Below are 24,405 nucleotides of genomic sequence, written 5' to 3'. Positions count from 1 at the left end.
CACCTGTGAACTCTCCTGGCTTCTTGTGCAACATCGTGGTTCGACACTCAAGCGCTCAATCACATATCAATGAAGCTGCCTTCCTAAGGAAAGCCGTTTGGGTCACGATGTTGCCCGTTATCTTATCGGAGCACTTGTATGACCTTTCAAGAACCCTGGGATGCCCATCTTTCCCTTGGTATGTACACATACGTTCTTTCTGCTAGAAATTATATTATTGTCTACGCTTGGAAGTTCGCAGGCACCAGCCTTGTGATACTTCCATGCTACTATGTGGCACCATATGACACATGCTACAACGAGCCTTGGTTTCAAGCGCTCATCTGCGACCTTGTGCATGTCCTAAGAAGCATGCGTAACTAGCTTTCTTACTGCATGGCTCACGCGAATTCCCTGATACCCCAGATCACTCTGCGCTCCACTCGTCCATTCGGAGCGAAACGTGCGACATATAAAAGTGCATTTCATTAAGGGGGAGGAACCTCTGACGTTGCTCCCGCTTCGCTTTGTTGCTCTTGGTGTACCTAGTCAAGATGGTTTGCACTCTCAAGACGCTCCTACCTTCATTGGTCAGCCTTGCCGTAGCTCTCGGCACCCATCAAGTCGCTGCATACACCAATTCTGCTGCCAATAACGTATGTTCTTCTCTCCCATCCCAGTAGAGCCAATAATAACCAGATTTATTTTCTTTTCCAAGCTTGCTGTGTATGTATTTCAAGCTTGCTCATGCTATGTTATCTTATTCTTATCGATCGGAATAGCTACTGGGGACAGAACTCTTACGGCGCTGCAAACCCTTCCGATACCGCTGGGTTCCAGAAACCAATTGGTGCTTACTGCCAGGTTCGATCGTTTCCTTTCTCGTAATTTCTTCCATCACCGCTCATATGGCTATTCAGGATAGCACCATCGATGCTATTCCTATTGCTTTCCTCGATGTGTTCTTCGGAACGGGTGGTCTCCCTTCCCTGAATTTGGCAAACGTAAGCCCATCAACATAAATCCCAAGTTATATTATCTACCAATGCTCATGGTGTACCTACGCAGAGCTGCAACCCAACGGACAATGCCACATTCGCAGGTAGCGAGCTGCCAAACTGCTCCGCTCTTGCGGCAGACATCCAGACTTGCCAGGCTGCAGGCAAGATCGTCACGCTATCGCTCGGTGGCGCAACTGGTGCCAACGGTTTCACCTCGGACGCGCAAGCCCAGACGTTTGCAGACCAAATCTGGGACTTGTTCCTTGGAGGTAACGGTACTACCAGGCCTTTCGGTGCTGCCGTCCTCGATGGGTGAGTTCTCATATGTCATAACTCCTGAAACCCCGGTAATTGAATCTGCGCCGTAGTGTCGACCTTGACATCGAAGGAGGCTCGTCTACTGGATATGCTGCATTTGTCACCCAAATCAGGTCTCACGCCACGGGCGCTAGCAAGCCGTGAGTCGAGCGCTATTGGTTCTTTATGTCGTTCGCTCAGTCAATGTCTGCAACAGATACTATGTCACCGGCGCTCCCCAGTGCCCCTTCCCGGATGCTTACCTTGGATCTGTCATCGATGCCGTCGGATTCGATGCGCTCTACGTGCAGTTCTGTGAGTGTGAACATCATCAACCTTCGAAAACCGTTATCTAAATTGATGCGGCGCTAGATAACAACTACTGCGGTGTTAACAACTATGGGACTCCTAGCGACTGGGACTTTGGCCTTTGGTAAGCTATTCTTCTAGGCGCGGCTCTTAGACAAGTGTAGCTAATGCAGGTTCTTTATAGGGACTCCTGGGCCAAGACCTCTCCTAACCCCGACATCAAGATCTACATCGGTGCACCCGCCTCCACGAGCGCAGCTACCTCAGGCTACGTTGACGCCGCTACTCTCGGTTCCATCGCCACAGCTACAGCTGCCAACTACACATCGTTCGGAGGTATAATGCTTTGGGATGCCTCGCAGGCTGCAGGTGGGTTGATCTGCAACGTATGTATTGTATACCACCACTAACTTCTCATGAACTACAGCGAACGGCAACTACGCTCAAGCTATTAAAGGCGAGATTAGCTCCTTGACCACCACTGTGGGTGGGCTTTCCAAGTCTACTCGTGAGGAACGCCCCAAGAGGTCCTCCCGCTTCTTCAAGCTGTGATCCCCTCACGTATGAATGACCCATGTCATGACAAACCCTTATTATGCCTTCTGACCACATACCCATGGGATGCATAGGCTGGTTTTTCATTCGAGGTCGAAGACTGGTGGAACCGGCCTTCGCTGACGGAGTATTTATGAAATGAAAAAAATGGGTAGACATGACACGTAGACGTTACATTCACGGCTTTAAATTATTATCTAAATCGGTATTTTTGTTATCTCCAAACATGAGCGAATGAGAGATAGTTTCAAAGTGACGATATTCGGAGCTAAATGATACGATGCTCCTGCCTATATAGATAAACGAGCATATACGACACCGTTCATCGTCAGATTTTCTGTTCACAAAGTGACGGAATACGCCAACGAGTAGCGCTGGAATGTGGCATGGGAAGGACCGTAGAAGGCGCCAAGTAGAATCAGCTAGTGAGCTCATCGTCGTGGGTATCATTCCGATGCATGACGGAGGATTACATGTCGATTTAGTCGAGAAACGGTTTACCTCAAGCTGGGTAATGACGCTGGTTACTGGGATGGGATGGATATGCCCTATTACGCCAGCTAGTTCGCCTCTGCTGTGATCCTGGATTGGCAGATTGATCTGTAGAAGGTTCATCTTCTGCCACTGCCACTGATCTTCGATTGGCTGGCGCTACATATGGACGCGGGGGATAGTTACTCCTATAGCGAACTTGGCCAACTCTCTGGCCAGCGGTTCCTCCCTGTGCGGCTACACCCCTCCAAACCGGAGGTCTAGGCTCATGTACTGGCCTATTCCTCGCTCCTTGAACATAGTTAGACGCGTAGGTAGAGGCAGAGACGGTAGGCGCGGTGACAGTCGTCGTGACATTGTTTGCCTTGGGTATTTTTGGCTTCTTGGACTCCTTTCGTTCTCTGGGGGGCGGTGGTGGTCCTGGATCATAGAAAGGGTTTTCTGCTTGCCACATTTTGAATCCGTCAAGGTCGCGTAGCGCTCCATTTATTATACTGAAAGAGTAATATCTCACACTAGGTATATTTTCCATCATGTGGGCCATGGCGCTTAGGCGGGTATAGAGCATATATCCTGCATGTGCATCATTCGCGGCATCTAATAAAAATATCTGTTAGTATATGCACTGATGGACAGGCGCAATTGTGTTTAGTTTTTGCGGCGTGTGGTAGGACTCACACTCTTGTTGAACATCCAACAGTAACAGCTCCCAGTTGCTACGCTGGACCTTTCCCTTGGGTAGAGAAAAGTTCTCGTAGATTTCCAGGAGATGAGAGAGCCCAATCGGATTAGTATATTTGCCTTTCCAATGCGCATTATCTGTGGTACGAGCAAGGAGCGAGAGATCGACACAATTTCGAGTAGAAACGGAGAAATTCCTGTATAACTTTATACAGTCATCTGTGGTAAGTCGTGGTCATGATCGGAAGAAGCATGATTATATGCGTGAACATACTCTGAATACCAACTCCAGCTTTTACCCACTCGTCACTACCCAGGATATCTTTCAGTGTAGCGGGAAATTCTAGGAACCATAAACATTGCTGTTTTCAGTAACTGCGCGAATGGCGGGGTGGATTATGATACCTATCATGGCACTAACTTGTATGAGCCAAACAGTATCTTTGTTAGCTAGTTGAACCAGCGCAACGGGATTTTCTCTTTCACCCTTCCTAAAATTGGGGCGCCATTCCAGATCAAAGCCAAGGGGTCCTTTTGGCAGGTTTGCTAGCTCGGCGTTTGCGATATGATGGTCCCTTATATACACTAATTTTCCATTAGAGCTGTGGTTTCTCCACGAATATGAAGGATATGTTGGGCGAGGCGGTGGTGGAGGTTGGGTGTTATTTTTGGGAGCCATAGGTGTTGGATCGGAAGACATCGAAACTGCAATACTCTGACCACTCTGTAAAGCTCTCTGGTAATATGAAAGCAATAATAGTGCTGGTTTGAACCACGCTTTTAGGTGGGAACGAGCTGCAACAATATGGAAGTTGGATACAAGATGCAGACGGTGGTGTGGTATACGCAAGGTGCGCGTCAAGCGGTGGGAGGTTCGATGCATGAAAGCAGTGGCACTATTATAGACCCCGACCCAATAACCAGCACAAGCGCCCTAATAAGGTAATTCAAATTAAATACATCTTCAAGTTACACCCGCTGCTAATGCACTCAAATAAGTACCAGAATCCGGGCCCTAATCATGTCTCCAATGATCTGCACAGAAACAGCAATATGCACCGCACTGTGGAGTGAGCGCTTGGAGGATAGTACTTAAGCCTTCACAAATTCTGGCCAAGATGGACCACAGTTGACAGTTAAATCTACGATGCCAATCCACACGCACTGGCCGCGGCAACCCGACTATCGCTCAGCAGATTCTGTATTGCGACCAGTAGAAACCCAACTATTGCCGCCGGTCGGCCCTCGTGAAATCACTGGGAGTGTGAAGAGGTTTGCCTTGCGGGGAGACATTCCATCAATCAACGTCCACTATCCACTATCGGTCTCACATGGCACCTTTACTCGGTACAAGAGGACAGACCGTACTTATTGCTGCAGGGTCTCGGAATTCACCTGGGAATACAAACTTCTTCCTTACAACCAATGCCGATGCCTCGATCTGCACAAATAAATTAACGCCCTAGGGAAATTCAATTGTCAAATTTTTGCTGTGGTTGGAAGTAGATATTTCTTAGTGGGGGGAGGTTCTTCGCAAGGCTCGGGAGTACTTGATGTGTGCGTAAGTATATCATTTAAATAGCGAGCGCATAGAGCTTGTTGTTGGGTGGAACTTCAGCCTTTCTTGCGCAGATAGATATTCTGCTGTGCGGCTACTTAAAATTCACTTGGGATATTATTATATATTTCATAGTACAGTGCGTCAACCTTGGGTTCGATAAGGGAATGAGCTGCAACAGTGTGGATCCAGATGTATATGTATACATGACTTGGGATTTTCAAATCAGTTTGATTCTATTAACTTAGAATAGGAGTGGTGTTTGTGTAGAACCTGGCTCAGATCACTAACTATAGTAGGAATCACACCACTAACCGCACATTCCAAATTCAGTGCTCCACCAAGATGTCTGTTATCGGTCTCATATGATAATACCGCTCCTCGGTATAAGAGGACAGACCATACTTATCGCGACAGCGGTTCGGCATTCCTACGGATTCTGGATCCCTGGAATATGGGAATATAAACTATCTCCTGACGAGGTATTCCAATGCCTTTATTTGAGAAATGAAATATACGCCCTAGGCAACTTTGATTGCCATTATTTTGCGGTCGTTGACTGTTGATATTGATATTTCTTAGTTGGGGGAGATGCTTCGAAACAGTCAGGAGTACTAGAATACCTATAACTATCAAATCCATAATAGTTACGACATTGATCAGAAGGCCCAACCTGTCAGAATCGATACACAAGCAAATGGACGAGTTATAATTTCCATACAGTCCCTCATTCGATGTTAGGTCAGCAAGGCAATCACTGGCGCTTCCCGAACCCCTTTGGGCCACCGGAGGGCGGTGAACCTGGATCATAGGTTGGGTTTTGTGGTTGTCACACTTCTCCCCCAGAAATGTCGAGTAACGTTCCGTTTATCACACTAAACGTGTAATACTTCACACTGGGTGCTTTTGGCATGACACGTGCCAGAGTGTTCAGATGAATGTAGAGCACATATCCAGCATGTGCATCGTTGGCAGCATCTGTTCAGTATAGTCATTAGTACATATATTGACGGAGCTTAGACACTAAATCTGGGCAGTAGAGTAAGGACTTACACTCCTGCTGATCGTATTGCAAAAGCTGCTCCCAATCGCTAAGCCGTACGTCTCCCTTGGATAGAGAAAAGCCCTCATACGTCTCTAAAAGATGAGAGAGCCCAATTGGAACAGTGTATTTGCCTTTCCAGTAAGCGTTATCAACGGAGCGTGCAAGGAGAGAAAGATCAACGCAATTCCGAGTAGAAACACCGAAATCGTTGTGCAGTTTTAGGCAGTCGTCTATAAGGAACTGATAGTCAGGATCAGGTAGGACGTGCTAAGATGCAGCACACACTCGTTATATTAACTCCAGCTTTGACCCACTCATTACTGCCCAGAATGTCTCTCAATCTGGAAGGAAATGCTAGTGAAGGCTGCTTCAGTGACTGAATGAACAAACGAACGAATTGGGATACCTGGCATGGCACTAATTTGTATAAGCCAGACAGTATAATGTGTAGCGAGCTGAATGACTGCAACCTCGTTATTTTCTTCCTTCCTGAAATTTGGGTGCCACTCCATGTCGAAGCCAAGGGGCCCTTTCGGCACGTCAGCTAGCACGTCATTTGCAATGCAGTAGTCTCTGACGTATATTAATGTACCACGGTAACTGCGACCTCGCCACGAGTACGGTGGACATTCTGGACGAGGGTATGTGTTCGTGGAAGACATGGCTGCAGGGCTTAAGGGCAAGGGCTGGTGACAATGATCGACACACGTTTATTTCCTATAAGGCTATCTCGAAACGAGAATAAGCTGCGTGTAGATGCTAGATACGAGGCGTTGGCCCAGCTGCAAGTATCCGCCAGCTGCGGGATGTTCTACCAGCTTTATGGTTATGGCCTGATGAAATAGTATGGGCGCTTCAGGTAATAGTAATCGCTAAGCGCAAATTCAAGTTCCACTTGGAAAGCTTGCACTCGTCCTACGACTGTCACTAGCCCATCGTAAGTAATGCCACCCAAATTGAACCAGGATATCCTTGCCTCTCGTGTCAGGACCTTCACTTTCCAAATGCAAAATCAAGAGCCCTGTTCCCATCATAAAAATCCATTACGGCCTTCTAAAGCTAATATTGCTTTTGAAGGTGGCTCGTCTTTCACGTTGAAACCGACGCATTGGTTGTTTACTGTAAAACCCTCAAGAGGTAGGATTTGTCCTTTCCTGTGGCTATTGATAGCAGCTGCCAGTATTCGCTTCTTGTCAGTAAACGCTGCAGTTCGGGAAGAATTGAGTGAGTTGAAGCTCATGATATCGAACTCCGATTCCTAACTTGTACATTGAAGGCTTTTAGTTCAAACTAGCAAGACTACAAGTAGGCATATTGACAGACATCATCGTCTACATATCACTAATTTGGTCAGACTAAGGCAAGCAGGAGTCACAGTACGAAAGTCTTTCTAATCAATTCATGGTAAGTTCACCAGTTACAGCGTAATACAAGGTGATTCATCGGTCGATATTTTCCCGCGGCACCAGTAGTGGCACTTACACATGACGATAATGCCGCCTTAAATACCAATCTGAGTCTGACAATCTAAGTCTGACAATAACCGCCCAGAACACCACCATCATGCCATCTGTGATCCTCTTACAGAGTTTGGCGCTATGCGTCATCACTTCCATTTCGTGGTATGTTTGGAGAAGGATTGGGGTCAAGCATCCATTGGACGCCCTACCTGGCCCTCCCTCGCAGAATCTATGGAGTGGTAGGTCAACACTCAGATGCAATGACTCAGTCCCACTCATCTCTCTCGCTCGCTCTGGGAATATGTCCAACCATCTAGGTAACTTGCCGCAGATCTTCAATCCCAACGGATGGGAGTTCCACAAGATGCTCGCCGAGACATATGGTCCTGTCTCGAAGTTTCATGGGATATTTGGGGTAATTCGTCCATTCTATTTACCAGCTGTTGCTGATAGTGGTTCTGTAGGACAAAATATTATATGTTTTCGATCCTAAAGCAATGTATCATATCATTGTCAAGGATCAGTACGTCTTCGAGGAGACGAGTATGTTCCTCGAGTGTGTAGCCTTTCAACTTCTCGTGTTATCAGCTAATCCACAACCCATTTTTAGGACGAATAAGCTGATATTTGGCAACGGGCTTTTGTCGACTTTAGGTGGGTACTCGCTTAACGTAAATCTAAATATCTCCTTATTTTTGTTCGAGCGCAGGTGACCACCACCGGAAGCAGCGTAAATTGCTAAATCCAGTTTTTTCCACAAATCACATGCGTGAAATGGTGCCCATATTCCACGAAATCACTCATATGGTTCGTGCAATTCATCTAGAAAAACCTTCCATATTTTTTGACTGGACATATTATTCTTCGTTTTGTTTAAGCTTCGGGACAAGATTGCTGCTAAGGTGCAAGACGGTCCCCAAGAAATTGACATGCTAGACTGGTTCTCTCGGACTGCTCTAGAACTCATCGGCCAAAGCGGCTTGGGATATTCCTTTGATGCGTTAACAGAGGGATCCAAGAATGTATACAGTCAAGCCGTGAAAAATTTGGTGTCAGCAGCTCGGTTCTCACTCTGGTTTAATATTTGTTCACTAGTCAAGACAGGGCTGGAATCTTCAGGTTGACCGTCGTAAGGCAGTTTTTGCCATGGGCAGTTAAGATCGGTCCACCAAGCTTTCGCGAATTCATCGTAAAACATCAACCCTGGAAGACTTTACGAGAATTCAAACAGAACGTGGATATCATGACGGAGACATCGTCTTCAGTCTTTGAGGCCAAAAAAATCGCCATTCAGAAGGGAGACGAAGCTGTTCTGCAACAAGTAGGTCAAGGGAAGGATATCATGAGCATCTTATGTGAACATTCAACTAAGCCCTTGTGGGAAGTGGCGTGGCTGACTAGCATCTTCTTTCAGTAAAAGCCAATATGGGAGCATCCGAAGATGATAGGCTGTCTGATTCAGAGCTGCTCGGCCAGATGTCGTGCGTACCCATTACAAAGAGGGCCGGAATTCCCTTGTATTCACTTGTTCTACAGCACATTCATTTTTGCCGCGATGGATACCACGTCTGGAGCTTTGTCGCGTACTCTGTTGACGCTTGCTGAACATCCTAAAGCTCAAGCTCGGCTGCGTGAAGAAATAATTAAAGCCAGAGCTGACAAGGGTGAACTAGGCTTTGATGATCTGATGAATCTTCCATATCTTGACGCTATTTGTCGAGAAACACTGCGATTGTCCGTTTTTCTTTATACCTCATAATTGGGACGCTTAACATCATGATGATAGATACCCGCCAGTTGGGGGTGTATCTCGAACGTTAGTGGACAGCCAGCTACTCAGTTAGACCTTCGTAGTAACTTACGCTTGGTTTTCAGGACACGAAAGGACGTGATTTTGCCATTTTCGGCTCCAGTTCGCGGCGCAGACGGTAAAGCCATACACGAAATCTTGATCCCAAACAACACAAATGTCCTTGTTTCTATACTTTCCTCCAACCGCAATCCTGAGCTTTGGGGCGAAGATGCGCTGGAATGGAAACCAGAGCGGTGGCTTTCACCTTTACCACAGAAGCTCATGGAAGCTCAAATACCTGGTGTATACTCGCATATGTAAGTGGCATTCAATGTGGTTTCTCTCTTTACTGACTAGTAGCGTCTGATAAGGATGACATTCCTCGGTGGCGGAAGATCCTGCATGTGAGTTTTACCTTCGTAATGCACATTTCCCCTTTTCCTCATGCTCGTCTTGCATCTGTCCCAGCGGCTTCAAGTTCTCACAGCTTGAAATGAGTATGTCATATATTAATATGTCCAAGGAACGGGTCTGACATATCATGGTGACACCCTTCAGAAGTCGTTCTATCTTCGATGGTCGAGACTTTCCAATTCACACCGACCAAAGAAATAGTCTGGACCATGGGTCTATCGGCACCGAGGGTCAAGGATTCAAAGGACCCGAAGTTCAAATTACCGGTCATGGTTCAACTTCACAAATCGTCCTAGGTAATGACCATGTGAGAGGTATTTTGGGGCATGGATGAAGTGTCTTCGCGAACTAATGTTGTCTTGTAACGAAATTATGTATGATTCAAATTATGATTTTGTTGATCGCTACGTAGCATGTACAAAAGCATTGAAGGATGTTATCACGGGTCAGTGCACTGCCACTCTAGTCCGGGTACCGATCTCGATAAGATACCAACGATCAATATTTTACTGCAATGTCTCCATCGTATTTGCATTCGTAAAAGCACTGGTTCAGCTTTTACCTGCCACATAAATACCCTCCTACAACGAGATAACTTTGCTCTCGTATCTAAACCACCATAACTTCACATCAAAATTTGTAATGTCAACCAGCGTCGCCCCTCCAGAAGATGAACTCAAGCCTGTTTTGTTGAGTTTGAAGGCAGACAATCCTACACTGGGCGTCGCCAAAGTGCACAATCTCCTACTTTCAACACATCCTGAGTGGACGGTTAGCGAAAAAAGAGTACGGAAGATCCTGCAGAACGAAGGTCTGATCTTGTCGACGCCTGAAGGAAAAGCGTTATCAAACAGATCGGGCATCGTCTACCCATCTTCTCGAATAATTGAGAAGCTTGACGTTAGCAAGTGGAGTAAAAAGATAGAAGTGAAGTACTTTGATCACATCAAAGGCAAAGGTCTTACAGCGAAGGAGAAAATAGCTGATGGAGAGGTTTTGTGGAAAGAGGATCACTTTGTAATTGCTCCTGAGTGGTCAGTGAGTGAAGCACACCTAGAACGTAACAGGTTCACTTATCCATTGTTTCTTTAGGGAAATATATAACCTTCAAACTTCATCTCGGGCATGTGCATTCTGTACTACCCCACTTTCCGAATCCAAGTTGATCATTGCATGCCCTGCTTCAACATCTGCTTCATTTTGTCCCGCCATGTTTTGCAACCGCCTTTGCCTTGCACGATCAGCCAAGACCCACCCTCTGTTGTGCCCATCTCGTAATCCTGCTTCTGTTCCCTTGCTGTCGTTCGTCAAGAAAGCTCAATGGATGGCTCTGCATGCCCTGGCTCAATGTACAAGTCGACTCTTGCTAGCTGCCCAACAGGATGAACAGTTATTCTCCGAGGATTGGCAGATTGTTCGTGGATTCGCCGAGCTAGGAATGGAAGAACGTTTCCAATCTATGCGGTTAGGCTTTTCTGAACATTACAGCAGTCATGGTATATGCTAATCATATTGCCAAAGTGATCAAGGACTCGAACCAGACAGGGAAAACTGGCAGAGGGCATACAAACTGTACTTACAGGCATTCAAGGAACCTATATCAGTGGTTGACCGCAAGAAATTGTCGCGAATACTTAAGAAGTCTACGACTCCGGAACTGGATAAAGAGTTATTTGAATATGATGCTTTCCTTCGGGGACTGGGGCGTATGAGTCTCAGTAGGTTGTTTGGTCGGTCCATCATGATGTCGCTCACGGTAAACTTGTGTACCACTAGATCTCGAGGCTCATGGCGGTCTATACACTCTTCATGCTCATCTCAACCATTCATGTACTCCCAGCATCTCAGTACGACACCTTGACCAGCACAACGCTCTTTCTCGAATTACCATCATTGCCAGGAAGGATATTGATGCGGGAGAAGAACTCTTCATTTCCTATGTCAATCCTGCCGCTAGACTGAAAGAGCGACGACGCAACCTTGCAGAATGGGGTTTTGGGCAGTGTCAATGCGAGCGTTGCCTAAGCGAAGAAAATATGGACAAAGAGTCAGGGACAAGCCATGATGAAACTGATGACTTGGCAAAAGAACTCAAAGCTGGGCTGGGAGTTCTATAGGGAGACCGTTAAAAATGTTTTTTTTTTGTCTCATTGGTGGCTTTAACCGTAAAATTTGATATCCGTTCGGTCTCGTCTTCGGGAGGATCTCACCACCGTCCATTGGTACAGGTTCTGCTTCCCCCCTGAAAATGACACGAGATGCTAGAGGTCCGCCGCAGCCGTTCGTCTTTTGAACTATAGTCAATATGTAAAAGATGATCGACATCTGCACGAGAAGGCGAGCACATTATTGGCCCAAGGCAAATTTGAATCATACGGTTTGCGGCACGAACAGGCATAATGTTCTAGTGCTCGACAGGGTCGGTCCAGAAAATGGTCGTAGGCTACTGTGGATATCAAATCTAAGGCTCGATCACTTCATTGAGAGCCAGCAAATTGAATATGTACTTACCCAAGGCACGAGGCAATGGGGAGTTGTGGTAAATGTGTGCTATTCAACAGTGCATGTAACGCGTTTTTGACTGCGCAATCAAACGATTATTGCCTGTAAAGATTTTTGCAGATTGATCTTTCCAGGATGGTTGTGCTCGCCCAACAAGGAGTGCCATTACTGCATTACCTGATTGAGACCCGATTGAATGTTCCCTGACAGGCTAGGGAAAAGTTATGTATCGACTGCGAGGCCTTACCCAACAGGGCATCAGCCATCTCGTCCTATAGTATGTCCCTTCCCTTACCATTGACGCACCAAAGATCACAGCAATCACCGCTCCATTGACGCCCATGATAATTGAACCCAGAATGGGCTGGAGTCGCAGTGGCACGCAGTATTTATATGAGTGTCTTCTCCACATCAATCACATCCCGAGTTCTGATTTCCTAAACACTGCACTAGTCCTTTATTGTATTCGAGCGCTTGAATACGTATTCATGACATACCGATTAAACAAACTTACTTTGACGTTTCCGTTCATTCGCCGAGCATCGTGGTTGTGTGTGGGGCGGTCAAGATGTCGTGGTGTTTGGACTCTTGCCTGTTTAGAGAAAATCTATATCTGGTACCTGAGTTGAAGGGGTATCTGCTTCCGAGTGAGTCGGACGAACACTGGGAGGAGTTCTTCAGGGACTTGCATGGATCTGTGAAGAACGTTTGAGTTGAGATGCAATAGCATCAAAATGGAATAATAACTGAAAAGGAGTGAAAAACGCCGCCGCCACTATCAAGGCTATCAGGTTTGCCCACAGATGCTCTCTGACACTCACCATTCGAGGACATGCACCCTCCTGAAGCAATACGCACAAATTTAATTTCCTCGAAATCCATAGCAGCCGTCGTGAAGAATATATATATATTCCAGGCCGGTGCACCCGATGCACTCTATCTGGAAATCTGGATAAGGATTTGATTAGTGAGTATCAGAGGAAAGAATGAAATCTTGCCCCTGGCATAAAGTTTATGAAGGTGAAGTTCCATCCGTTGGAATAAAAAAACCCGCGGTGCTTCGGGGGTGAAATGCATAAAAATAAAGAGAACATCTAGCTCAAATCGTTCTATACAAATTCCGAAACAAAGATTGAAGCATTCCAGAATACAGCGGGCCGTGCGATGTTTGACCGCAGGATCTTTCCAGAACATAATACTGGAGGCAAACGAGGGGAGACTCAAATAGGGGTGATTAGAGTTTATGACCTTCCGATAGAATGCGTTTTCATGGTGGCATATATTTGGATCATATTCTCCAATAAGCTGGTTAATGAGGCCGTAAGTCATGTTCTTGTGAGTAGAGAATGTACAAGAAGAGAATTACCCTGATACAGGATGCGAGAATCCCATCTTTCTTAAACAAGGCGAACAGCGCTGAGAACCACAACGAACCCGGTGACCGTGACTTCCGAAGCATCGACATTTACCCATCCTGTACTCTTGCGCTCTCGATCAGGGGGGTGAAGTGTAAGCATAGTAGTACATACCAACAATGTCTTTTGCTGGGCTGAACATTGAAACCAACGACGAGAAACAGAGCAGGAAAAATGGTGCGTTTGGCGGGCAAATTGACACGATGAAGTTGCTTGCAACTCACCCTGGCACACATGCCGATGGATAACCTCTGACGCTTACGAAACGTATGTGCTGTATCAAACTTGATTAAATCTAGTAGGCTAGCAAACATGAGTAGACTAGGAAAGCATCCAACTGAAGCCTGGTAGCTGATTTACTTTGAGAACCGCACAACTGAATAGAACTTGTTCGTGTTTGAGGGCCCAAAAATAGCATACTCGAAAGCCTCGTGATCCGTAGAACAAACTAGTCTGACTTTTTGTTGGACGAGGCACCAGTAGCCTCGTTGTACTTGCTTGCCAACCTGTCAAACTCGGCGGCTTGTTGGGAAGCTTGCTTCTTGAGCGTATCTTAATATTGAGACTGTTAGCCTCGTTGCGTAAGAGATGGTGCAAGTACTAATCACCAAAATCGCGTTGTTGTGCTTCGCTGGCAGCCAACTTCTTTTGGAGTTCTTCGACTTTTTTAGTTTGATCTCCTGAAGCGAGCGTTTCACGGGAGTTACTTGCGGTCTGGTCAGAGAATGCGTTGAATTTTCTAGACAAAGAGGATGTGGGAGGGATGATATACCTCTTTCTTGAGCTTGGCGTATTGCTCTTGTGTGTGGATAAGGTCCAAAAGTATGTAGAATGTGCGAGTAAGAACAAGGGACAGGAAGAGACAGAATCCAGTGAGGTAAGTATTTCTCTGGGCGCTAATACGTCCCAACGAGCACGATGTCAACGATGTTAAGGTGACAACTTGCAAATAACACGTACTAGAACTTTCGAGCAGCGAAATTTGTCTCTGTCCTGACGTCTTGCATGCCTTGGCCACCGGACTTCACCATTTCAGATTCGGCAGTGACACGGAACATGCGCTGAACGGCATCAACAAACAAGATCCCGACGAAACTAGGAGAGGATGAGGTGATGAAAGAAGACCATGCTGCACATACGTACATAAAAGATATCTTCAATGCATAAGCCACTTTGGCCACAGTGGGACTTTCAGAGAGAAAACGGAATAGCTTTCTGCGAATTGTATAAGGAATTGGCGAAACGAGCAGACAAAATGTGACCATCTAGAGTGAAATCCAAACCAAAGATCAATATACGTTAAGAGAGACCTCGAGATGGTTACTGACCTCTGCTGCAAGCAGCATGAAGGTAAGCGAGTAACTAATAGAATTAGATGACATTAGTGTCCAGCCCCTCAAGTTCGACGTTCTTACTATATCGTCATGTTGCTGGAGAATTGAGAGAAAGAAAGGGGATGTTATTGAGGGTGGCGTTGGTGTACTTTATATATGAGCTCGTATCGTGTTTTGGGTCCGCAGTGATTTGAGGATTTCCGGTGTCAACGACGTGTTCGACCAGCATTTGCACCTCAAGGTGCGTGACGTCACAGCCATGGATTATGTAACTTTTTCCCATCGGATAAGCACGACGCGTCAGAGTACGAGATCTGCTTTTGATCCAGGACAGTCAGCCAATTTACAGTACAAACACTAAGCATTGCTCTCATCCTTTAGACATCACAGCAATGGCCCCTTTTGAAGTGCACATCAAACATGCTGGAAAAGTACACGATCTCCAGCTAGACCCCGATCTACCAGCATCTATCTTCAAGGATGCGGTATATCAGGTCACTGGTGTACCTCCAGACAGAATGAAAGTTATGATTAAAGGTGGCGTCCTGAAAGTTAGTAATGACCATAATGTCTCTTCGAAGATTAATGACCGCAACTATCTCGTTAGGACGATACAGATTGGAAGAAGGTTGGCCCCAAAGCAGTTAGTGTTCACGGTTTAGCTCTTTCGAAGTCTGTAAATTTGTCATTAACTACGTTTTATCCAGGGGCAGACGTTCATGGTGATCGGTGCGGCTGGCGAACTCCCAAAACCACCGTCAAAGCCTATTGTCTTCTTGGAAGGTATGCAGACTTCTGACTTCTTCAAATACAGACAGACTTCTGATTAACAATCACTTCACTAGACATGGACGACGCAGAATTAGCTGAAGCAGTGAGTAGATTTTCATGATCGAGCAACGCACTTGTAAACCTATCTTTGTAGTTAGCCAAACCTGTTGGCCTCAGAAAGTGAGCTTTGTTTATTTGTCAACCTTGTGGCAATTTCGACTGACGAGGTATATTTCTGCTGTATAGTATGGGTAACACATGTTACATGAATGCTACTATCCAAGCCATGCGTGCTATCCCAGAGCTCCAGACTGCTCTCGGCGCGTGAGTATCTTGTGTTGAATTTCTTTGCAATCCAAGTCTTCAACGTAAAATCTAGGTCTACATTAACTTCTTTGCCAAAAGCAATGCGCAGTTTATATACCGATATGTCTAGAACGACCGAACCTTTTACCCCAATGAACTTCCTTACTATTTTGCGTCAGGTAGTACCGCAATTTGCGGAGGTAGACAGGTCCAAAGGAGGCCCTATGGCTGGCATGGCTGGGTATGCTCAACAGGGTCCGTGTTTTTTTTGTTTACCTCACTTATCAGATAACTTATTTTCATGGTAGATGCTGAGGAGTGTTGGGGTCAAATAACGAACGCTTTAAAAGTAGTGCCTGGGATATCAAGTCCATCTGGTTCATCTGCGGGCAAGAATTTTGTCGAGCAGTTCATGATGGGAGAAATGCGACGAGAGTACGATCATATCTATTTATTCAGGAGAACTCTCTTCTCATGATCCATCAGGTTGAAATGCGACGAAGCCGCCGATGAAGCACCTTCAGTTTCGACAGAGAAGGTTCTCAAGGTTGAATGCAATATCTCTATTTCAACTAACTATATGCATAGTGGTATCATGAATGTACGGGGGCTAGACTTGTTTGTATATTTTTTGTCTAACCACGCTGCTTTGTAGGCCCTCGACCAGAAGGTCGAAAAGAACTCGCCGTCCTTGGGTCGAGAAGCAGTTTATAGCCAGAAATCTCGATTGTCTCGTTTGCCCAGTTACCTAACTGTGCACATGGTAAGGTTTGCGTGGAGAAGAGACATCGGGAAGAAGGCCAAAATAATGGTGAGCACACTTTGTCAGAAGGGAGTATCATGTTAATTCTCGAACTATCTTTGTTTTTCAGCGTAAAGTCAAATTCCCCACCGAATTTGACGCGCTAGATCTTGTAACAGACGAGCTCAAGAGCAAGATTACACCAGTGAGCCGCCGTTTGAAAGAGATTGAGAAAGAGCGTGACGAGAGACGGAAAGTGCGGAAGCGCACCAAGGGCGCACAGGGAGGCAGCTCATCAGCAGGGAACGGTAAAGACGGCGATGTAGAAATGACCGATGCTGCACCTACGACAGCTCAGGAAGCGGCTGCAGATGGTGACGACAAAGGCAAGGCAGTAGAATCATCAGTAGAGCTGCTAGACGAGGCTGTCTACCGTGAGAGAGAGCTGAAAGAACTTGAAGCGCTGGTGGACACAGATTTGAAGGCTGATCACGGCTGCAGTGTGAATGCGCTGTATGATCTTGTTGGTGAGTATTATCCGGGGATGCCATTTATGATGGGTTGGTAACCTGTTTTTCTTTGTAGCCATCGTAACGCACAAAGGCGCTGCTGCAGATGCTGGGCATTACATTGGATTCGTGAAGAAGAGCGTTTTTCACGGATCTTCAGCACGGAAGCTATCTGATGGTGCATCGTCTTCAACTGCCGCTCCAGCCCTGCTTATAGACGAAGATGACGAGGATTGGTACAAGTTCGATGACGACAAGGTATCGATCTTCCCGAAGGAAAAGTTGACAACGTTGGACGGTGGAGGTATGACCATATACGCATCTGCCTTGTGAGATGCATGCTGATGCATGCTTTCCGATCACAGGAGAAGATTCTTCGGCTTATGTTCTGCTTTACAAGAGCAAATCCCTAGTTTAAATGTGTGATTTCGATCAAAAGGTTTTTGAAAGGGTTGATCCTTCATATCGAGGCCTTCATTGTATTGGAAGCCCGCAAGGATTATGTTGAGTTTGTTTGAGTTGTGTCGATAATAGACGATTGTATAAGGGTTTCATTACAAGTGTTGGTAAGAAACATGCGGACTATACTACGCATGTCACAGATTCTGTAGGAAAACAAATTGGGATGAACCTCCCCTATGTAATAGCAAGAAGGTCGAAGATAAGCAACTGATACAGACCCCAAATAGAAAGGCGGTGCAGGATAAAACGAACAGACTGATGATGATATGTACATTTTCACGATACAAATGTTCCGTTAGCTTTCACCAGAGGGCTGGTATCTTCATCCATCGTGTCCAAGTCGTTTGCTGATGGAACTGCAGCTGATGCGGAGGCACCGGCTGCTGCTGACTGGGATTGTTGGGGAGGTGAGACGTCCCTGATCAAGTCAATGAGTGAGACAAAGCAACGATGGTGAAAAAGACAAAGATACCATTTAATTTGAAATCTCGTCACTCGCGGTTTTGTGCTGATGTCTCTGACTAGGCGCTCGAAGACTATTGGTTTTGGCTGGGCTTCTTTCATCTCCTCATTATCGTACTCGGTGTTTTGGTAGTATCCCACTCGCACGAATTCTTGGTCCTTGTACGAGCCAGTGAGTATGAGAGCTGCGACTCCCAGGACGTCTTCTGTGGGTATTTTGGATGGGTCTGGTGGCGAGCCCTCGAACTCAAATGAGTTGACGCCGACGGGGACAGGTCCGACCAGACAATCATCGAGCTCCTGATCCAGTTCTTCGTTCCCGGGCGAGGAGACGTAGATGAGTTTCCACTCGAGGTCTGGTATCAAAAGATTAGACAGACATAGTCATAGAGATGAAAGATGTGTACCATCTGTGAGGGTGGCAATGCACTCGAAGGTGACTCGAAACTGATACGAGTCTGAGAAACGCGCAGGGTTGTTAAGAAACTCTACGTTCTGTGCAGATAAAGTGAACACGCGCCATGGCGACTGGGACAGGCAAGAAACATACTCTGATGGTCACGATAGACATGGTCTCGGGATGGAAACGCGTCAAGGAAATGCGAGGCAAGGGTGGGGGCACGTGACCAAGACCACGTGAGAGGGGATGTCTTTGAAACCGGACTCGATCAGGCTCTTTTGTCCCTCGCTTTGTACTCAAGAAACCAAAGCAGAAAACAGGTTTCGTTTCATTTCTGCGCTCATTATCTCTCCAGCATCTCTGCTCTCGCAAATATCATCAAAACTCACCGCAAAACGTCTCCAGCATCGCCATGTCTCTCTAATGTCAACAGCCATCTCTGCCTTTTGACCTTCAAATTCACGAATTTTATACCTCCACAATGCCTGACATGACAGCCGGAAACGAGCAAGAATCCTGCCCAACAACACCCGTAGTCACCCATCCAGTTACTTCTCTTGCCATCCCGCCCAAATTCTCGGACGACGACCAGCATACTCCAAACGCATTACCATCTTCTTCCAACTCGGTCCCTACAAACGAGCCACATCATGGCCAACTTCTAGTTCCCATACTCGCGTCTTCCACGAACAGCTCGCAGTCTTCCTTCGCGTTCTCCAGTGCTATTCCAGGCGCAGAAAATGAGTGGCACGGCCTTAACGAACTGCCCCCAGAAATTGCTACCGCAGACATATCAATAGCTCGTAAGTATATCAATCTCTTACGGTCCCGACTTTCATAAATAACCCTTTCCTCTAACCCCAAGCCGATGGGAGTTTTGTGGAGACATCTTCTGGCCTAGCCGCGAGGGAGCTGAAGAGACGCTACGATCAACACCTCGGTGTTGGACGAGACGTGCGGTCCCCATATGCAATCACGGCTTTTGTAAATCAGCATGGAAAGCAGATGTATCGTGTGGGGTGAGTGCCTAACCCCCAATTCTTGGCGTCCTAATACGCTCAATCTCGGTTTCTATCATAGTCATCGTGATCTCTCCGCTCCAGCCGCTTCTGCAGCAGAGGTATCCAATCGAGTCGCAAAAGTTGCGCCGCCGACAACACAGCAAGATCGCCCCAAACGTCGTTCACGGATGAGCGTCCATACTTTACTCTCCCAAGGCAAGTTAAAGAATGGTGGCGTCCCACAACCCGTCCGTCCACTTACAGAACTCGAACAAAACCCCGGTACTCTGAGTAACACACCTCGGAAATTGAGAAAGACACGGTCAATCCCAGATATGTTTGGGCTGGCGACGGGCTCTGCATCAACATCCAATACCATGGGAGGGAAACAGGGCCAGGCGCCCGTGACAGGTCGAACACACTCGCACAGCGTCACAGGAGCTGATATGCCGCGATTGCCGCCCACTATTGTGGATATGCCGAAACATCCCTCCGGGGACATCTTTGCGGACGTTATGAACTGGCACGGAAGTTCGGTTCCTCCGTCGCCTTACACGTCGAGTTCCGTATTAGAGTCCCCAAGCCTATCTTCGGGAGACGGGTCGTACAACCCGTACGATGAGGGATCATCTGCACCTTTCATATCGCATCCTTTTGGAACTGGCATCTCGTTCGATTCGCCCATGAGACGCCAGACGCCAGAATATTTACCGATGCCTCACGCCTTGCGGGAGATGCAGTCTTTCGAATCTGGACTGACCGCTCGTGCAGGTGACACAACACGTAGGGAAAAAAGTCCGGATTTGACCGTCGATTTTGATGGGCCCGGCCGTTCTTCATCGCCAGGCGGCCCACCGCGGTTGGCCGTGTCTCCTCTGATGAATGAAGCAGAGCATCCTGAGCCAGATTTAATACCGCTCCCAGAGACCAGCATGCACTCGCAGTATTCTACCGAAGTTTTCGATGTTCTGCAGTCGTACCGAGGATTGCCACTTCTGGACAGACTTTTTCCTGAATCAGGCGAGACTACAATTAAATTATCACTCCGCGCCGATGACAGCGCAGCACCCCGTGATGATCCCCGTTTTGTGCTGTGGGGTGAAATGCACAAGGACATAGATGGCGATGATCACTCAGTATCTCATGATAGTCGGACCGGCCTCTCTTCTCCAGTGCTATCTGCATCGCGGCGTGGTACAAGGGCAGGAAGGTCTTCCATGGCACCCGAACCACCGAGTGTGCGGATTTCATCGGGAGAAAACACCAAAAGGGCTCTTTTGGCAGCTACGATTGAGCGCTGGATTGCACAACTGACCAGTGAATTGAACTACGAGGAACTACTGAACTTTTTCTTGACCTATCGCACTTATATCAGTGCGGTTGACTTGTGTCACCTACTCATATGCCGATTTCATTGGGCACTGAGTTCTCATTCATCAAAGCAATACGAAGACGTGCGAAGGATTGTTCGCGTGCGGACGTTTGTTGCCATTCGGTATTGGCTATTAACATTCTTCGTGGTGGATTTCTTGCCAAACCGTGAGCTACGGCTGCTTCTCGCGGACTGGCTCAACGCTTTGGTCCGAGATCCCATATTGAAGAAACACCAGGGTGCTCTGGTAAGTCGCGCATCGTGAGTGACCCCGTCTTCGTAGAATCCTGACCCTCGCATTAGAGCATAGTTCGCAAACTGATCAAAGTCGCGAAAGACTGCAAAGAGGCACATACGCGCAGGCGCAGGAGTTCTGTATCCAGGAGTCTATCGATTAGCGGAAATGCCAAGCCGACTCGTACGCATGTTTTAGGGGAAAAATTTGCCCAGGCGATCTCCAAGGACGAAGACGAGGATTCCGACGTCGACCTTGATTTTGTCCCGGATGATACTTCGGCTCCTGGGCCATCATCTGTTTTCCAGGGCGACTCTGTCAATCCTTATTCTTTTGGAGGACAAATGTCGCCACCTCGTCCTTTAGCTGTTAGCTCGGCATCTGCGGCGATCTTGCACCAACCTCTTCAAGTCAATATTCTCCAGCAGAGCCGTGCGACATCATCAACTTCTGCTCCAACTCCGGATCCTCAGCTTGTGCAGAACGCACCGCCTACGCCTCTTTCCCACAATGTCCTCTCCAGGGCCTTTGTGAAGACTATAGGACGATTGGGGCGTTGGAAACGAGTGTTGAACTCACGGCCGACTGTGCAAACTGCTTTAGCCGTGCCTGCCAATGTTTCCGCATTTGACCTTGAGTTAAATGCTACCGGAGACCTTCTAACCGTGCGGGGTGGAGTAGAACAGTATCTCAGAATGATAGAACCGCCATCTCCAGCAACCCCGGTGAATGCGCCCAGCACGAATGTCTACAAAGGGGATCCACCCTCTTCCAATCCGAAGCCAGAGGAGCGATCGGTATCTACCGATTCGACGCTCGCAGAACCATATGACCCTGAGGCCGGAGATACCAAGTCAGAGCACGCTCCTTCGCAACATCTACGTTCGGTTACAGAGGTAACGGAGGAGGACAATGCTGGTACCGTCAGTACTACCGAGATCGCGTCGGTAAAGGAACTCCCTAGACCAGAGTCATCAGCATCCGCAGCACGCTCTTCTTTGTGGTCGCATTCGACCGATTCTTTCGGTTCTATCCTGTCTTCAAGGTCCAAAGTTAACCCTTTTGTCGCCCAAGTGCAAGAGCAACCGCCCTGGCAATTTGAAGTCGTTTCGATCGACGAACTAGAATTGTCAGATACATCATCTGATGTTCAAGAAGATCGGCCTCCTGCGCCTGGTCTTCGTAAGGTACTTCGAAAGCTGCCTCTACGTCGTGATTTCGAATTTGTACGGCGATCTATAAGCAGCGTATCTTCGATGGGTTTTAGGTCACACGACTCAGTCACTTCTGAAAGCTCAGCTCTGTCGTCGGTCTCTGTAGGGGCTGGGTTAGGGTCCAATATCCAGCAGTGGCAGGTGAATGCCTTGGTAGATTCGCTGAGTGATGACGAGGAAGTCGGAGATGTTGGAGATGCTTTGAAGCGACTTGAAGGTCAAATCAATCCTCAGAAGAGAAAAGAGAAAGCTATGAAAGTCGATGGCTGGGTGCGTACCATGCAGGAGCGTTTGGCTGCCGGGGACTATGGAAATGAGCGGCCACGATTTTTCGATGACGACGACGAAGATGAAGATGATGAAGATTTTGAGATTGACCAGCATGAAACAGGTTCGACAATTTGGAATGGTGATTCCGAGGGCGATGTGGCGACGACCGTGCAAAGCCCTGGTTCCCGAAATACTGAAAGTTATCTGAGTTCTGTAGCTACTCTAACCTCCTTGGCACCCATTGCTAACTCCAATGCCAATATCGCGCCTGCTGTCCCAGCGCCTACTTCTCCTCTTGGGGATCCTGAAGATACAGTACCACCCAGTCCTTCTCCGATGCGTGCAGCAGATCCTACATCCCCCCACCGTGTATCTGATGCTAAACCTGCTCCTGAAGATGCGGTGCCTCTTGAAATTTTGCAAAGCCGAGTACCTTCCAGGCCTTCGACGTCACATGGTTCTCCCTCCCACCCCATCAACTCATCTAGCGTGGCTACGATGACATCTCCATCATCCAAAATCTTGGCTTCCAGCGCACGGAGCCTTCACAAGTCGTGGATCCTGAATTTCCGTGCTGAAGTTTTGGTACAGCATTTTTCGATAATCGATCGAGAGCTTTTCCTAGGTGTCAAAGCTGAAGAGTTAATCTTGGAGGATTGGAAGTCGTGTCAAGAGGTGAACGTGTTGGACTGGGCACAATACTTAAAGGATAGAGCGAGATGGAAAGCGGAATCTCGCTGGGTCCACAAAACAAGTGCTCTTGGAGCAGTGCGCGCTCGTTTCAATCTTATTGCCAATTTCACCACCTCTGAAATTGTGCTAACTCACCCGAACGACCGAGGAGTTTTGGTCGGCAAATTTATTCGGATCGCATTTGTAAGTCCTCTTGTATCATTTCTGAATTCCTTTCTTGACATCAATACAGAAAGCGTATGTCCTGAGTAATTTCAACACCCTGGTTGCTATACTCGCTGGTCTGCGGAGTGAGTGGGCTACCAGAGCCATGCATCGTCATTGGAATCGGGTTGGAATCTGGGAGACGCAGATGTTGAACAAACTAACGCAATTTACTACTTCTGCGGATTACTTCAAGGCCATGCATGAAGCTATTTCCGCCATGATTGATGCAAAGCCAATGAATATCAGTTCACATACCTCATCTGTTGTTAGCGGGAGCGCAACTGATGGTCAGTCGTCAAAAAGCAAGGCAACATCGGACAGTAAGACGCCCACGGCTTGTATCCCGTTTATTGGTGAGTTTTGTTTCACTCTCCTCGAATCTTCTGACAATCTTGTATTAGGCGTCTATCTATCTCAATTATATCGCTACAGTAGACTACCCGATTTGATTGATCCTACGGCGCCACACGATGTCGTTGGCCTTGATCCACACACCGCCAATTTTGACTCTCCAGCTCATCCCGATGTTTTCGATTCACTGACACCTTTACCCCCCTCCATGCAGCTCGAGCCTCTTATTAACGTCCACAAACAGCGTCTTATAGCTGGTGTGATCAAGGACCTTGTGGCCGGACAGCATCTGGCAAGCCGGATTCAGCATCCGATTGATAAGAAGCTCTTCCAGAAGTGCCTCAAATTGCGTGGCTTGGAGCCCGATACCCTGCAACGTGCTTTTGGAATGTATCCAGAGCGAGATACATTCTATTAGTCCATATTTGGATTTGTCACGTTCATCAGTTTTATTTTCGTGGTTCAGATGTGCATAGATTTGTACGTATACTATTAGTTGTACGATTTGGCATGTGCATATATGCATTGTATCTTGTTGGAGAAAATGCATCGTTGACATTCTGCAGTTCAGTACAA

General features: G+C 47.2%; 9 protein-coding genes across 9 annotated transcripts; 6 read left to right on the top strand and 3 right to left on the bottom strand.

Annotated features, from left to right (window-relative positions):
* Window positions 1-313: 313 nt before the first annotated feature.
* SERLADRAFT_459375 (glycoside hydrolase family 18 protein) lies at window positions 314-3,179 on the top strand (the record flags this gene model as incomplete). Its single annotated transcript, XM_007314825.1, has 10 exons — window positions 314-635; window positions 698-705; window positions 762-843; window positions 900-983; window positions 1,048-1,292; window positions 1,349-1,438; window positions 1,495-1,592; window positions 1,650-1,710; window positions 1,771-1,955; window positions 2,014-3,179. 10 exons carry the CDS (start codon window positions 534-536, stop codon window positions 2,136-2,138), a joined length of 1,080 nt encoding a protein of 359 aa, XP_007314887.1.
* SERLADRAFT_459373 (uncharacterized protein) lies at window positions 3,145-4,171 on the bottom strand (the record flags this gene model as incomplete). The annotated part of the gene is made up of 4 exons (XM_007314824.1): window positions 3,145-3,230; window positions 3,312-3,533; window positions 3,589-3,657; window positions 3,720-4,171. Coding segments are annotated over 4 exons (672 nt in total), but the record flags the coding sequence as incomplete, so codon positions are not given.
* Window positions 4,172-5,547: 1,376 nt separating this feature from the next.
* SERLADRAFT_459372 (uncharacterized protein) lies at window positions 5,548-6,797 on the bottom strand (the record flags this gene model as incomplete). The annotated part of the gene is made up of 4 exons (XM_007314823.1): window positions 5,548-5,850; window positions 5,926-6,147; window positions 6,203-6,271; window positions 6,324-6,797. 4 exons carry the CDS (start codon window positions 6,577-6,579, stop codon window positions 5,702-5,704), a joined length of 696 nt encoding a protein of 231 aa, XP_007314885.1.
* A 656-nt stretch (window positions 6,798-7,453) lies between these two features.
* SERLADRAFT_446100 (uncharacterized protein) lies at window positions 7,454-10,106 on the top strand (the record flags this gene model as incomplete). The annotated part of the gene is made up of 14 exons (XM_007314822.1): window positions 7,454-7,616; window positions 7,695-7,792; window positions 7,842-7,933; window positions 7,988-8,031; window positions 8,087-8,184; window positions 8,256-8,428; window positions 8,482-8,732; window positions 8,792-8,858; window positions 8,914-9,111; window positions 9,164-9,193; window positions 9,253-9,486; window positions 9,541-9,573; window positions 9,638-9,666; window positions 9,728-10,106. 14 exons carry the CDS (start codon window positions 7,481-7,483, stop codon window positions 9,877-9,879), a joined length of 1,635 nt encoding a protein of 544 aa, XP_007314884.1.
* A 119-nt stretch (window positions 10,107-10,225) lies between these two features.
* SERLADRAFT_359922 (uncharacterized protein) lies at window positions 10,226-11,774 on the top strand (the record flags this gene model as incomplete). The annotated part of the gene is made up of 4 exons (XM_007314821.1): window positions 10,226-10,617; window positions 10,676-11,047; window positions 11,105-11,301; window positions 11,360-11,774. The coding sequence occupies 4 exons, from the start codon at window positions 10,226-10,228 to the stop codon at window positions 11,698-11,700; spliced, it is 1,302 nt and encodes a 433-aa protein (XP_007314883.1).
* Window positions 11,775-12,373: 599 nt separating this feature from the next.
* SERLADRAFT_380666 (uncharacterized protein) lies at window positions 12,374-12,955 on the top strand (the record flags this gene model as incomplete). The annotated part of the gene is made up of 4 exons (XM_007314820.1): window positions 12,374-12,540; window positions 12,600-12,722; window positions 12,775-12,860; window positions 12,907-12,955. The coding sequence occupies 3 exons, from the start codon at window positions 12,445-12,447 to the stop codon at window positions 12,784-12,786; spliced, it is 231 nt and encodes a 76-aa protein (XP_007314882.1).
* Window positions 12,956-13,773: 818 nt separating this feature from the next.
* On the bottom strand, window positions 13,774-15,054 carry SERLADRAFT_459365 (uncharacterized protein; the record flags this gene model as incomplete). The annotated part of the gene is made up of 7 exons (XM_007314819.1): window positions 13,774-14,052; window positions 14,109-14,214; window positions 14,273-14,396; window positions 14,461-14,595; window positions 14,644-14,765; window positions 14,829-14,862; window positions 14,916-15,054. The coding sequence occupies 7 exons, from the start codon at window positions 14,924-14,926 to the stop codon at window positions 13,949-13,951; spliced, it is 636 nt and encodes a 211-aa protein (XP_007314881.1).
* Window positions 15,055-15,156: 102 nt separating this feature from the next.
* On the top strand, window positions 15,157-18,172 carry SERLADRAFT_459362 (uncharacterized protein; the record flags this gene model as incomplete). The annotated part of the gene is made up of 14 exons (XM_007314818.1): window positions 15,157-15,385; window positions 15,442-15,477; window positions 15,542-15,617; window positions 15,680-15,708; window positions 15,760-15,785; window positions 15,852-15,929; window positions 15,985-16,166; window positions 16,220-16,346; window positions 16,398-16,512; window positions 16,567-16,722; window positions 16,784-17,180; window positions 17,239-17,466; window positions 17,528-18,043; window positions 18,105-18,172. 13 exons carry the CDS (start codon window positions 15,227-15,229, stop codon window positions 17,578-17,580), a joined length of 1,662 nt encoding a protein of 553 aa, XP_007314880.1.
* A 620-nt stretch (window positions 18,173-18,792) lies between these two features.
* Window positions 18,793-24,402, top strand: SERLADRAFT_446094 (uncharacterized protein; the record flags this gene model as incomplete). Its single annotated transcript, XM_007314817.1, has 6 exons — window positions 18,793-19,289; window positions 19,352-19,505; window positions 19,567-21,106; window positions 21,163-23,454; window positions 23,504-23,831; window positions 23,880-24,402. The coding sequence occupies 6 exons, from the start codon at window positions 18,968-18,970 to the stop codon at window positions 24,245-24,247; spliced, it is 5,004 nt and encodes a 1,667-aa protein (XP_007314879.1).
* Window positions 24,403-24,405: the final 3 nt, after the last annotated feature.

This window comes from Serpula lacrymans, assembly GCF_000218685.1.
Source record: "Serpula lacrymans var. lacrymans S7.9 unplaced genomic scaffold SERLAscaffold_3, whole genome shotgun sequence".
Taxonomy (NCBI): domain Eukaryota; kingdom Fungi; phylum Basidiomycota; class Agaricomycetes; order Boletales; family Serpulaceae; genus Serpula; species Serpula lacrymans.
The sequence above is the reverse complement of the archived record's forward strand: the minus strand, read 5'-3'. Positions and strand labels throughout refer to the sequence as shown.